At 31.3% G+C, this 13,181-nt stretch overlaps 2 protein-coding genes across 3 annotated transcripts; one reads left to right on the forward strand and one right to left on the reverse strand.

Annotated features, from left to right (window-relative positions):
* The first annotated feature begins 6,826 nt into the window (after positions 1 to 6,826).
* LOC102603913 (acyl-CoA-binding domain-containing protein 3) lies at positions 6,827 to 11,451 on the forward strand. Of its 2 annotated transcripts, XM_006362003.2 has the most exons (5): positions 6,830 to 8,162; positions 8,858 to 8,960; positions 9,040 to 9,131; positions 9,251 to 9,296; positions 11,173 to 11,451. In XM_006362003.2, exons 1-5 carry the CDS (start codon positions 7,078 to 7,080, stop codon positions 11,176 to 11,178), a joined length of 1,332 nt encoding a protein of 443 aa, XP_006362065.1. In that variant the 5' UTR covers positions 6,830 to 7,077; the 3' UTR covers positions 11,179 to 11,451. The 2 variants fall into 2 exon arrangements, with proteins under 2 accessions (XP_015158301.1, XP_006362065.1); XM_015302815.1 differs by lacking the exons at positions 9,040 to 9,131; positions 9,251 to 9,296; positions 11,173 to 11,451 and having other exon boundaries at positions 6,827 to 8,162; positions 8,805 to 8,948.
* Positions 11,452 to 11,558: 107 nt separating this feature from the next.
* On the reverse strand, positions 11,559 to 12,504 carry LOC107057816 (glycine-rich cell wall structural protein 1.8-like). Its single transcript, XM_015302804.1, has 2 exons — positions 11,864 to 12,504; positions 11,559 to 11,812 (listed from the first exon to the last, which is right to left on the reverse strand). Exons 1-2 carry the CDS (start codon positions 12,453 to 12,455, stop codon positions 11,559 to 11,561), a joined length of 846 nt encoding a protein of 281 aa, XP_015158290.1. The 5' UTR covers positions 12,456 to 12,504.
* Between the last annotated feature and the right edge of the window lie 677 nt (positions 12,505 to 13,181).

Here is a 13,181-nt window from a genome sequence, read left to right on the forward strand (position 1 = left end):
TATATAAGTTATACATTGATTATACATTATGATACACTCAAAAAGTTGAATATAACTTAACTATATGAAGTATACACTAACTATACAATTACGACCAACTCAAAATCACCTCTAAATAGTTCCAAATTTTACATATGGAATTCCCTCGTTATTTCAAGTGTTTTGATATATAATTCGCTTAAAACGATTCAAAAGAACGAGAAGGCCGGGGACAAAGTAGAAGAGCTGTGACGACGAGTTCCTTTTAACTTGCCCATGTTCATTTAGACATCACATTTGGATAAAAAATGTGAAAGCGGGTATTTAAAGTTTTTTTATTTTTGGAAAATTATAATAATTTTTATGTTTAAATATGATTTCCAAAATTTAACAAGATCTAACCATAAACATCATCAATTAATAGAACTATTCTAATAAAATAGTCATATCAAATTATCAATCATTATTTCGTTTCGAAGCTTTCAAAGTTTAAAAGATAAAAACAAAAAATAAACAAAGAGAATAAAATTTAACTGACCCCACCGAGAAATTCCCTTTTTTACGCTATGGAAACATACATAGATGTGACAAATTATTCGAGCCTGGACCAAAGGTAGCTATTAGCTACAAAATATTAGTGAATATAGAGTGCTACTTTTTTCAAATATATATTGGTACCAATCTACTATAAATTTGATTTTCTGAAAGTCTTCAATAATAAATGTATATGATTCTAGTCTAAAGCATAGATGTACTAAAATCAAATAGGTGGATTTTATTTTCTTGGGACCTAACTGAACCTATGTATATACACAATTGGCCATTTTTAGGCTACTATTTAGATTATCGTATCACCGTTTTAAATGCAAATTTTAATCTAGTAAGTTAATATGGATTTAATTTAATAAGTGGGCTCAAGAAAGATTATTCAGTGCAAATAATCCTATTTAGTGTCCTATGTGATGATTAGTGTGGGTGTTTAGGCCGATTGAATCAAATGTAATTTTTTCGATTTGGACTTTGGTTTATGGATCGAAGAAATTATAATTCAAAGAAGTTAGGATTGGGATGAATTTTTTAAATTCGAGCATTATTAATTAGAATATTTTGGATTTTTGGTTTTGATTTTTTGTTCCTAATTTACAGCAAATCATAGCAATTAAGAACCTCATGGTCACCTAATAATTTACTTCTCGGAATATATAACTATATCAAGGATTGAAGTCACCCTGACACACATAACGTGTAATTTCATATTGGATTTAATGTTGTAATGAGTAGGTCGTATGATACTAATCTATTAGACCTTAAAAAATTGAACTTATTAGCTATTACTATTTGACACATATAATATGGGTACACAAGATTGAATATAAGGTATAAAAATCTGGAGTTTTCCAAAAATCCGTGGTACAAACTCTAAAATCCATAAATATTTTAAAAAATAAAATTTGAATCCATAATCCAAAACTAAATACCTGAATTTCGATTTGAATTTTAAGTTGGGTAAAACTATGTCCACCCCTAGGCCCTAGTGATGATACGTCCCAAAACAATATTGTCATTTATGAAAGAAAAAAAAACACGAGAATTCAAAATGATAAGCTTGTTGACTACATTATTAGATTATTTGCTTAAATTAAGGTGTAATGTTTTTATTTTGTGCCTCCCCATCAGCAATTTTATGTCTTGTGATTTTGTGTACATCATAAGTTTTGGACTTTTGGTTAGTGTGATTTCATCGTCTAACAATTTTACACGTTAATATTTAAATATATAGATTGAAAACTTTAACTTAATTAACAAATTATTATTGTGGTAGCTAGGACCAATTAAAAGAGTTCATATATCCCCTAACATAAGTCATTGCACGATGTCTTCGGTATAAATGTAAGGAGGACGTATAGCTAATCTACTACTTTGTGAATAAGATTTGATTCTGCAAACGATCCAATAGATAAAACGAAAGAGTGTGACATTCAAGATTTGTCTAAAAGTTTATTTTAATTTTTTTTGTGAAAAACACATGAATTTTTGTCCTTGATAATGAGTGACAACAATAAGAACCTCGATCTTTGTGCACATTTCTATTTTCTTAATTATATTTTCAATAATCTAAGTATCTACATTTAGGCATAGTCTATATCATAATTTTTTCCTCTTAGATATTAACTCGCCGTCTAGATAATTATAATTTACACATATATATATATATATATATATATATATAATAATGACATGGTGAATACATTGCAAGAAAGTCATTGTCATTTAAAAATTAATAAAATGTCAAATGTTTGGAGTGAGAAGTTGTAATTAGTTAGACACATAATTGTTTTTGCTATTATTTTAAATTAAAGGAACATCATAGTGTTTAATTGCTTTTTTGATTTGATAATAACTATAAAAAGAAGAAAGGAAAAGTAAAAGAAAAAATAATTAGGTCCTGTCCCTAATCTAAAAGGTTTATGTAGTTGCTTTTGAAGACCACTTTGCTAATTTTGGGTTATAAGCCAAATAAAGAAAGTCCAAATGACATGATTGGAATTAAGCATTAATTACAAAGGTAAATTGTCATTTTTAAAAAAAGAAAAAAGATAGATTAAACTTAAATTAATCATCAGTATATCGACACTAGAATCTGCTCTTACGTGAGTAGATCATATGTTGTTGGATGCTTTAATTCATGAGAAATTTATCTGATGCAACGTATCGTATCTATGTATTTAAAAATTCTAGAAATGAGCATTCTTTAAATAAAGACAACATTAATATTTGACACACACATATGACATGCATACAATATATATTTTTAGGTGTTTGTTCTTCCATTACATTATTTACATACAAGATACATTTCACATATCTTTTTCATACAGTTGATTTGTACATATAGTTTGAAAACACATACATCGGATCCAGTTGGCCACACATACAACTGATCTGCACATATAGTTTGTAAACACATACATCGGATCCAGTTGGCCACACAGACAGTTGATGTCCTTACATGTACACGGAAACACACATACATCTAACTTATGCTTTGAAAACATATACATAAACATCATATAGTTAAAATCAAATATTGTTTTAACTTGATTTTAGTTAGGAATAAATTTTGAAATATTTGTTTTATAGGTGCTCTTGGAAATGACCAAGTAAAATATTCTAGCTTGTTTTACTTATGTTGCTTGTTGTATGATATCGGTATTGTTTGTAAAAGTCAATTATATGCCAAAGCAAAGTACTAATTAAGGAAGCTAAATAAAATTTAATTATCATTAGCATAAAGAATTGTGCTATATGTTGAGGGTGGAGGACTATTAATAAAATTAAAATATTCCAAACTGCTACTTTAATATTAAGATATGAACTTAAAGAATCTCTAATTAATTAAATTAGGTGAAAACTAGAAAAATAAAGTATAAATGAATAATGAACATAATAGTGAGTATTTGGCCAGTTGAATAAACTCAGTTACGTATCACGATCAACTTGAACTTTTGGGATAATTTATTATATATATTTTTCTCAATACTAATTTATTATATTATTTAAGAAATCAATTACTCCAGCAAAAAAAGCTTGCAAATCCCACCAGAGATATATATCACATTAGATAAACACTTATCAAATATTTTTCGTTTTCAAACTAACGCAAAAATAGCTCGTCAAATTTTTAATGGGATACTTGTATTTTCGAACCCTCTGTTATGAAAAGATTTTGATTTGAACTTTTATGATATATGATTCAGCATATTTAATACGTAATTAACTAAATGGTCACTTAATTGAGAAAATATGTTATCTTTGATTGCTTTTAGTACCATAGTGCCTACAAATATGAAGTAATAATTAATACAAGCTTAATATAATACATATGTAATTAAATGGTGAAACGAATAATAGTTCAGGAAGTCTACCATTATTTATAAGCAAGTGGATAAAAAAAACAAGCACATTTCAAATAATTAAAAATTGAATATGCTTAATTAGAAATCACAAAATTTAAAATAAGAATCTATTAATAGTTAATGAACCACAAAAACTATTAACCCATTTCTAGTAGTGATTGAACTTGTGATATAGTACTTTAGAGTTTATTCTTCCTTATTTATATAACGGAAAAGGGTAAAAATACCTTTAAACTATAGGAAAATGTTTCAAAATACCCTTCATTCATCTTTGGGTCTAAAAATACCGTTCTACTCATCTTTTGATATAAAGATACCAAATCATGATTCCTTTTTAAACCTTTTCCTAATATAACATATTATCTAATCATGATTCATAACTTGAGATGTTTAAAAGTAAATATACAATACATATTTTAGTTACTCTTCTTATAATTGTGTCCAAATCTACAAGGAAACAAAAACCAAGAAACGAATAAAAATCATGACATAATAAAGGACGACAATGAAGTAATATAATTTTGTTTTTTGATTTCCAATTCGATATTTGATACTTGGAAGTATTTTGAATTTACACTATATAGGGCTTTATTCGGAGGACAACGCTCCCTATCAAGATATTTTTTATATTCAGAGCTCAAATTCGAAATCTCTGATTAAAAAAAAAGTCACATTCTCTACACCACATCCTTTTATGATATATTATAATTATGTACGAAACAATTGTTTGGTAGGAATGCTGTCCTTTGCTTTTCTTGTTAAAATTGTTCAAGTTTTAGCCTTATAAAATTACCAATTTAATCAATATTTAATTCCATTGGTTAAACCTTAAAATAGGAGTAGTATTTAACTTTTATTAACCATTATTTATAATTAATTATATGATGGAATAACTTGCTCTAGAGCCTATTTTATCCTCCTCAATCAATTACTTGTAATATTCCAACTATTTGGCAGCAAGAATATATAATAATATTAAAATAATAATAATAATTAAGAAAATTGAAAAAAAATTCTCACGAACAACATTTTATACGCAAAGAACAGCTTAAGTTTTTTTTTTTTTTAAAAAAAGAAGAAGGTAACTTGGCAATAATAAGTAGAACTGACACGAAAGAGAAAATCTTAATTTTGGTAAAGTATTACTCCATCCCAAAGAAAACATTGTTTAACTTACAAAGGTACAAATTAACAAATACTAGAATTATTATATACTACTTTTTATAGTCATGGTATTCGTGCGAACTTCAATTAATTTCATGTAGTATTTGCTATTTTTCAAAAATATAGATATCTGATATTTCTATCCACTAAAATTTAGAAAGAAAAAAAAAACACCTAGTATTTTGTCTATATCTACTCTAAAATTTGAACTAGACAAAAATATAATTATTTAGCATCAATTTTTTTTTAAAAATAAATAAAAAGAAACAGGCTAATTTGATATATTGGGGAAAAATTCACATCTTATGTTTGACTACTAGAAAAGATTTTCCAAAAAGAGAAGTTTCATCATACGAAGAAAATGACTTTAATTATTTATAGACAATAAGATTTTTCTTAACAAATGACTTTAATCTGTATACAAAATATGTTATCTTGTAATTAGATTTGAAGGCCAGTTCACTTGGTGATTTTTCATAGTTGAATTGGAGCATTCAAGCCTTTTTAAGATCAAATATTTTTATTATTATATAATCTCTATGCAAAATATATTATCTAATTGTAATTAGATTTGAAGGCCAGTTTACTTGACAATCTTTCATAGTTGAATTACAATATTCAGATCTTTTTAGATTTGATTAACACGTTTCAAGATAATAGCATATGTAAATTTATATGTCAATTCTTAATAAATATTGTTTTTCATTCACCAATAAAACAAGAAAAATATTTTCTTACTTATAAAAAACATACAAATAAATCTAAAAAACTCGATTTGAAGATGACACATCAGAAAATGGGAGAAGAGGATAAGATAGGTAGACGAAAACACATGAAGAAACGTGTTAAGATGGCCCATATATACACTTTTTACGTATTGACATTAAATCAAACACCAAATAAAGATGCTCATGTTTTTGGGACCCCCTTAAAACAATTGAATGGGACCCCATTAATAAAAAAAAACAAAAAAGTAATTCGTTATATAGATGGCGAAATAAGATGAGATATATTAAAATTAAATTTATATACGATTTACTTAAAAGTATACGTAATTAATTTCAAAGAGAGATTTAACTTTAAATTTGGTATTACTTTATCCATCGAAAGACGTAGGATAAATTATTCCCATAATTATAATTGCAGCCTGCAGAGTCATACTATGAGATAGCAATTATAATTGAGTATATGGTATGCGAGATAATTAAAACATTAAAAAATATTTTTTTTTATTAATTTTCTCTTCCAACTCTTCTTTTTTAATATTATCATATTATGTATAAATTTAAAACTTCAAACAAACATAATATTGATTTAATTTCAACCTTAGTCGTGAATATCCTTAAGGATATTATTTTATTCCGTCTCTTTCTATTACATATTAAGTAAATTTTTGAGGCTTTTTTTATTGTTTAAAATAGTAAGATTATTTAAAGTTCAAGAGGAATGTTTGAATATTTTTCTATATTTGTCCTTTCCTTTAATGAAATTTTATATTTTTTAGGAAATAAATTACATTACCCACATAGTTATATTTATGATTTCACAAAGAACAATAATAAAAATATATAGTTCAAATTATGTTTTTCTTAATAAATATACATTTTCTCACAAATTCACTTAATATGAGATCGAGGAAAGATATGAGATATATTTTTTCCATAATTATAATCTCAAAACTATAATCCCGAGATATCTTTATCCGCAAGACAAACAACCCCCATATATTTATCGGATGGAAGAGGAAAACCGAATATACTTTACTCTAAGCAGCAAATATCCCTTTATGATTGATAAAATTCCACCGATGTTATAGCATGGAAATGTCCTAAGCATAGTAAAATTCCACATCATTAATTCTTTCCTTCATTTTTCTAACATTCTTATCCTTTTCAAATCCATTTCATAGTTGAACTCTTCTTCTTATTATTGTTATTAATAATTATCTCAGCAATCTTTTGATCTTCATCTTAACTGTATCCCAAGAGGCAAGAAGATCATCTGGGAAAGTTAAAAAATGAATCTTTTTCAAGAATTCTTTGTTACTGCTATGGTAACACTTATATTTTCTTGTATAATTGTTAAATTTGTTTCTGCTGCAGTGTCAAAAGATGGAAGGGTTGATAAAGAGAAAATTGTTGTGGAGGAAGTCAAGATTACAAAAGGGTTGGTTGTTAGGAGAAGGAAAAGTAAGAAAAGAGTCAAATTTGTTGAAGAAGGAGTTGTTGGAAATGTTGATCGTGTAGAAAGAGAAATACCCAATAAAGATGGGGTTGAAGGGTTTGTTGAGAAAAATATTGAGGGTGTTTTGAGGAAAGGTGAAGACTTTAAGGGAGAGAAGGGTTTTGGGAATCTTGATTTGGTTGAGCATTGTGGTGGTGAAAGGGAGGTGGAAATTGAGGGTGTTTTGAAGAAAGGTGATGACTTTAAGGGAGAGAAGGTTTGTGAGAGTCTTGAGTTGATTGAGCAATGTGGTGGTGAAAGGGAGGTGAGTGATGGTCATGATGATGCAGATGTGTGTGGAAAAACTGGGTTGGTGGAGGAAAAGGATGAAGTTAAGAAAATTGAGGGTGTTTTAAAGAAAGGTGAGGACTTTACGGGCGAAAAGGTTTATGAAAATCTTGATTTGACTGAGCATTGTGGTGGTGAAAGGGAGATGACTGATGGTCATGATGATGCAGATATGTGTGGAAAAATTGGGTTGATGGAGGAAAAGGATGAGGTTAAGAAGATTGATGAGTTGCTTGTTGTGAAGGAGAAAGATACCGCGAATGCTGTGGTTGTTGATGAAGTCAAAGTAGGTGAAAATGAGGTGGTTGAGGTAGGAGGAGGGTTGAGTAAAGGGGATGATGAGAAGACGGATAAGATGGTGATGGATGAAGATAGTGATGATGATTGGGAGGGAATTGAGAGGAGTGAATTGGAGGAGGAATTTGTAAAAGCTGTAAACTTTGTGGATGGGGGAAATGGAAAGAATAGCAGTATGGAGAATTTGGGGAGTGAATTGATGATGCAATTGTATGGACTCCAGAAAATTGCAATGGAAGGACCTTGTCATGAACCTCAACCAATGGCATTGAAAGTCTACGCCCGTGCCAAATGGTATAACCTCTTACTCCAAAAAAATATGAGCTTTAGCATATTGTTTATACTCTATTTCAATTGCATTAATTTTTTCAAATGTTCTTTGATTTGTTTGAACCAAAAAAGTAAATTCTGTAGCGTATGCTTGCGTTTATCTAGTTAGTTGGATATTTGTGATTATTGGATTAGTAGAACCTTTTGTAGGAGAGGAAACGATCAATATATACCATGCCTATATACTTAAGAAAATAGAAGGAATGCTGCTGAAAATGGGGAGATCAATCACCATCTCACATATAGTTTTATTGACTTTGAGTCTAATCATTCACAATTGGATTCCTTGACAATGTTGGATGATCTGACCTATAGTAGCTTTCCCCTCGCATAGTAGGAGTAGCATTTATTCTTTACTTTTTTTCATCAAATCTACCATATCCTGGTTTTACCAGAGAATAGTTTGACCAGAAACTAGAATAGATTTCTATAGCCTGAATTTCGTAGTGAAATTGAGAGGACGGAGGCAGGAAACTAAGCATGATATTTAGTACATTTATGTCATAAGAATGTTAGAATAAAATACCTAGAGTAAATACAATAAGCAGTAAAGGACAGACCTTCAAACTACTTTCGGGTGTAGTTTGATTGCTAGTTATACAACAGGAATGAAAGCTGCTATCTGTAAGTGATGGAGGACAATAATTCCATTGTGCAAGGAATGCGTGGCAGAAAATGGGAAGCATGAATCAGGAAGTGGCTATGGAGCAGTATATTAAGCTTTTGTCGGACCATGTTCCCGAATGGACACATCATAGTAAGGTTGTAACTATTTCCCTTTTTTTGGATGGATTACTCATAGATTTTCTTGAATTGTCACTCCTTATGGTTTACCGTGCAGGATGATTGTGAAGTAGGGTCTTCAGAAACTAAAATGCATGGAGATCCAGATCCCATTTCAGATTCTTCTAATGATACAGGCAAAGATGAAAGGTACTTCTATTTCACTTTCCTCACTATGTCCCCTGAAAGTTCCTACTGTATCGTTTCATTCGACTCTTGATTATTTTTGCTCATCTGCCTTTCTCACTAGCTTTTGCATGTATCTACAGGACACATGAAATGAACCGTGCTGCAGAAGGAGATGAAGGTGAAAAGGTGATTCATACGATTTTCTAACTCAATTTAATTCTGTAGTGATGTTCACTTGTTTGGAGAATCCAAAGGATCTATGTTCCATGTAGTTGAAACTTGGCCCTCAAACCTGCTGTTGGTTGAATTTTAACTTCAAATCTGGTGAAAATATTAAATGTCACATTGAACTTTTTATTAATTCTCTTGTTTGCCAAAAAAAGAAAAATCACTCCACATGACTGAAGTTTTCTTGGATAATTGCAAGTTCAAAGATGCAACTGTTCACTTCCAGGATAAGAACATAATGATCTAGTTAATAAAAACATTTGCTGTTGTTAATACCAGATTCTTTGAGGTATCTTCTTGTTCTTTCTGCATTTCCCTTTGAGTTCTTAAAGGTTAAATTGCCTTGTTAGGTTTTGTTTCTTAGGTGATCTTGTTTTTTCAAATGTCTAGCAGACATCAATTTTCCGGTCATCACTCAGACATCCTTTTAGGTGAATCCTAGTCCAATTTTTTGAGATTTGTCCTTTTGATTATGAGGACCTTTTTTTTTTATTATTAGAAATACTGTATGTAATATCTGGGCTTTAATTGCATCTCAAAGAATATCAATCAAGAACATACTCACTACTTGAGACTCTGTTCTGCTAAACTCATCAGGATCAGTCACATCAGTGTAGTTGGCTTCTTGGAACAATACGACTATTCTCACAATTTGCATCTCTTTGCCGAGTTATAGTTAGTTTACAGTAGACCATTTAAAAGAGTTGCTTAATTTTCCATTCGCCTTATAAGTGGAGTTGTTTGAACATTAAATTTTATAGTTGACTCCTTTTATTGTATAATGGCTTCATCTTTTAAATTCTTGGTAAATATAGGAACCAGTGATGTAAACTATTTATCTGTACTGTCAGATTACAAATGCATCCATTTATATCTGTTGAATTGATGATAATTGATAAACAACTCATACAAGCACCCGAGAGTAAACATAAGATCCTGCTGTTGCTTCTGTATCTTGGTTCATGAAGTAGGATACTTGAGTATATGATCTCAAAATCTCTTTCGTTTACTCTGGAAGAAAACTTCTGCGACATTCTTCTTTTATACCACTTTATCAATTTTATGCAGGTTTTTGACAATGATAATAGTAGTGTTAGTCATTCCAAATGTCAAACCCAACTTTAGAGTTAGCAATGGGCCCTTAATATTTTTGGTATTCAAGAACCAATTCTCCATCGAAATCAGTGTAAAGTAGAATTGGTTCTTCATTCTAGAAAAGCCAATTTACTATCCACTATGATCCGAAAGACAAGTTTATTAAAAAACTATGTAGGTATAAAGGATGAGAACTTCTTTTGGTAATTTTGGTCCAGCAAGCCAATTTACATATATGCTTTGCAAGATAATGGCCATATAAAGACTAGGGATCTAACTTGAGCCAAAGTAGAAGATATAGGATCTTCCCAGATTGTTCAAGTTTAATATGAAGGCAATGAACGAGAGGGTGTGGTTAATAGAAGTGATAGATGTCTTGGCTAATGAGTGGACAACATTAAGATGCGAACATTCTCAAAGTTTAAGGGTGACTCAGAAATTTGATTGAGAAGTGTCTTGGGGCCTCTGATGCACTTTTAACTTTACTCCAATGACCTGTTCTTTTCACAACTTCAAATTGAATGTTACTTATATGTGAGCTAATTTCTACTTGGCTTTTATGATTGTTCATTTAGTAGATATCTGAATGCTTTTAAAGTTTCCCTTTTAGAGGTCAGATATGGAATATGTTTATAGTTCTTTTGTAATTCTTATATTGATGTTATGTTTGAAGAAATCGATAGGTAATTGCAGCACAGATAAAGCTTGGTTTATAGCGATTTTCATATGTTTCTTTCAGGAATAAGAATGAGAAGAACTCACCAGCAGGCATACTGCAAGTTCTGCTTCAAGAATTTGAGGTCCTTGCAGCTCATAACACAACTTGGTTCTCCCTAATGTTCCCTTATCAGATTATTATGCATCTACTCTGCATATGTATATAGTTATTTCCGCTAAATAAAAATGACACTATATTTAGATACACAATGATCTCTTGTTTCAGTGACTTTTTATTATATGAAGTGAATAATAATCTCTTTGGTTATTATTATTATTATATCCTTTTTGGTTCTGGACCTACTTTACTGCTTACAATAGTGTAAGGTAAACTAGCTTTAGTAGTAAACCTTGTCCTTATTTTACATGAGATATCTATAATGTAGTTAACACCAGTATTGTGCCTTATTAGTTCTTCCTCCCTGCAGACACTTGTGGAAACTTAGACTGCACTCTGTCACCAGCATAACCTGGATATCCGCCACCATTTCCTCCACCAATGCCACCACCATTACCAAATCCTCCACCAAAGCCACCGCCACTACCATTTCCTCCACCATATTGACCACCCTGGCCACTGCCAGATCCTCCACCAAAGCCACCTCCACCATATTGACCACCCTGGCCACTACCAGATCCTCCACCAAAGCCACCGCCACTACCTCCACCATATTGACCACCCTGGCCACTGCCAGATCCTCCACCAAAGCCACCTCCACCATATTGACCACCCTGGCCACTACCAGATCCTCCACCAAAGCCACCGCCACTACCTCCACCATATTGACCACCCTGGCCACTGCCAGATCCTCCACCCATCCCATAGTTACCATTTCCACCACCTGAGCCATAGCCTAAACCACCACTTCCTCCTATGCCTCCACCTCCAAACTCTTTTCCATAACCATTGGTTAGTGCTACATTGGCAGCCTTAGCCTGAGAAGTTGAAAACTTCCCTTCTCGGATTGCTTCAACTGTTACACGTCCATAAAGCCCAAAACACAACAAAACCAGGAAACTTAGACTCCATACAAAGACTTTGTGCTCTCCCATATCACTTCTCTTATGTTGCTCAACAATTTGATTATGACTAAGAGGACTAGATATCAAGAAAAGCCTTTTTGGAGAACTAACAAAACATAGAGAAAAATGTGCAATAGTTGTTAGGATAGAAAATAAAGTAGATGCTGCTGGCTTTTCTTGGTGGATGTTCTCTTCACTAAGATATAAATATGCAGAAAAGTATGATACATCTGTGCCTGTTGAGTATGATGGAAGGGTATAGGTAGTCAGGCCAATATGCATGATTCATGATAATTGAAAATTGCATGATGCAGATCAAGACTGCAAATTTCGTGTGGACGAAAAGTGGGGGAAACATGAATCTCTGTCAGTAACAAATGTAGCCTTCAACAGTTTTTAGTTCAAGCTTTTACATTTACAAGAATTTCAAAAAGTAAATATTCATGTTAACATCATATCAAATATTACTAAGGAGTGTGGGTATAGACACAATAGCAGAACAAACTTGTCAACTTAAAATCTTGAATCCACCTCTTATGTTCACTTTGGGATTCAAACAAGTTGGCTCAATAAGCTAGGCCATAAATCAATGTTGTCATATCTACTTGCCATTGAACACCTCACTGTCTTCTGAGGTGCCTACTCCATATCAGTTGCATCACCTCAGTAGACATGGAAGTGTTACATTTAGAAGTCGAAAACATAAAAGTTCTTTTGAAACAAACTGGTAACTTTAGCTTGTCAACTGCTACAAAGTGTATGGTTGCTTCTGGTGTCACCAAGAAGAGGTCCAAGACTAAGGTGGGCTTGTTTGGTGAATAATACTGATTTTTAACCCTGCCACTTCTCTTTTTTTCCTAAAATAACGACATATCCTGTATCATCCCACAAATGGAGTTTGCGGAGGATGGGGTGTACTCGGACCTTATCATGAGGAGATTGTTGCAAATATAATTAAGTAAATAAAAGTAGACTCTCTCTAACAACTTAAACTTTTAAATAATATAG

This window comes from Solanum tuberosum, unplaced genomic scaffold (assembly GCF_000226075.1).
Source record: "Solanum tuberosum cultivar DM 1-3 516 R44 unplaced genomic scaffold, SolTub_3.0 scf00381, whole genome shotgun sequence".
Lineage (NCBI taxonomy): Eukaryota > Viridiplantae > Streptophyta > Magnoliopsida > Solanales > Solanaceae > Solanum > Solanum tuberosum.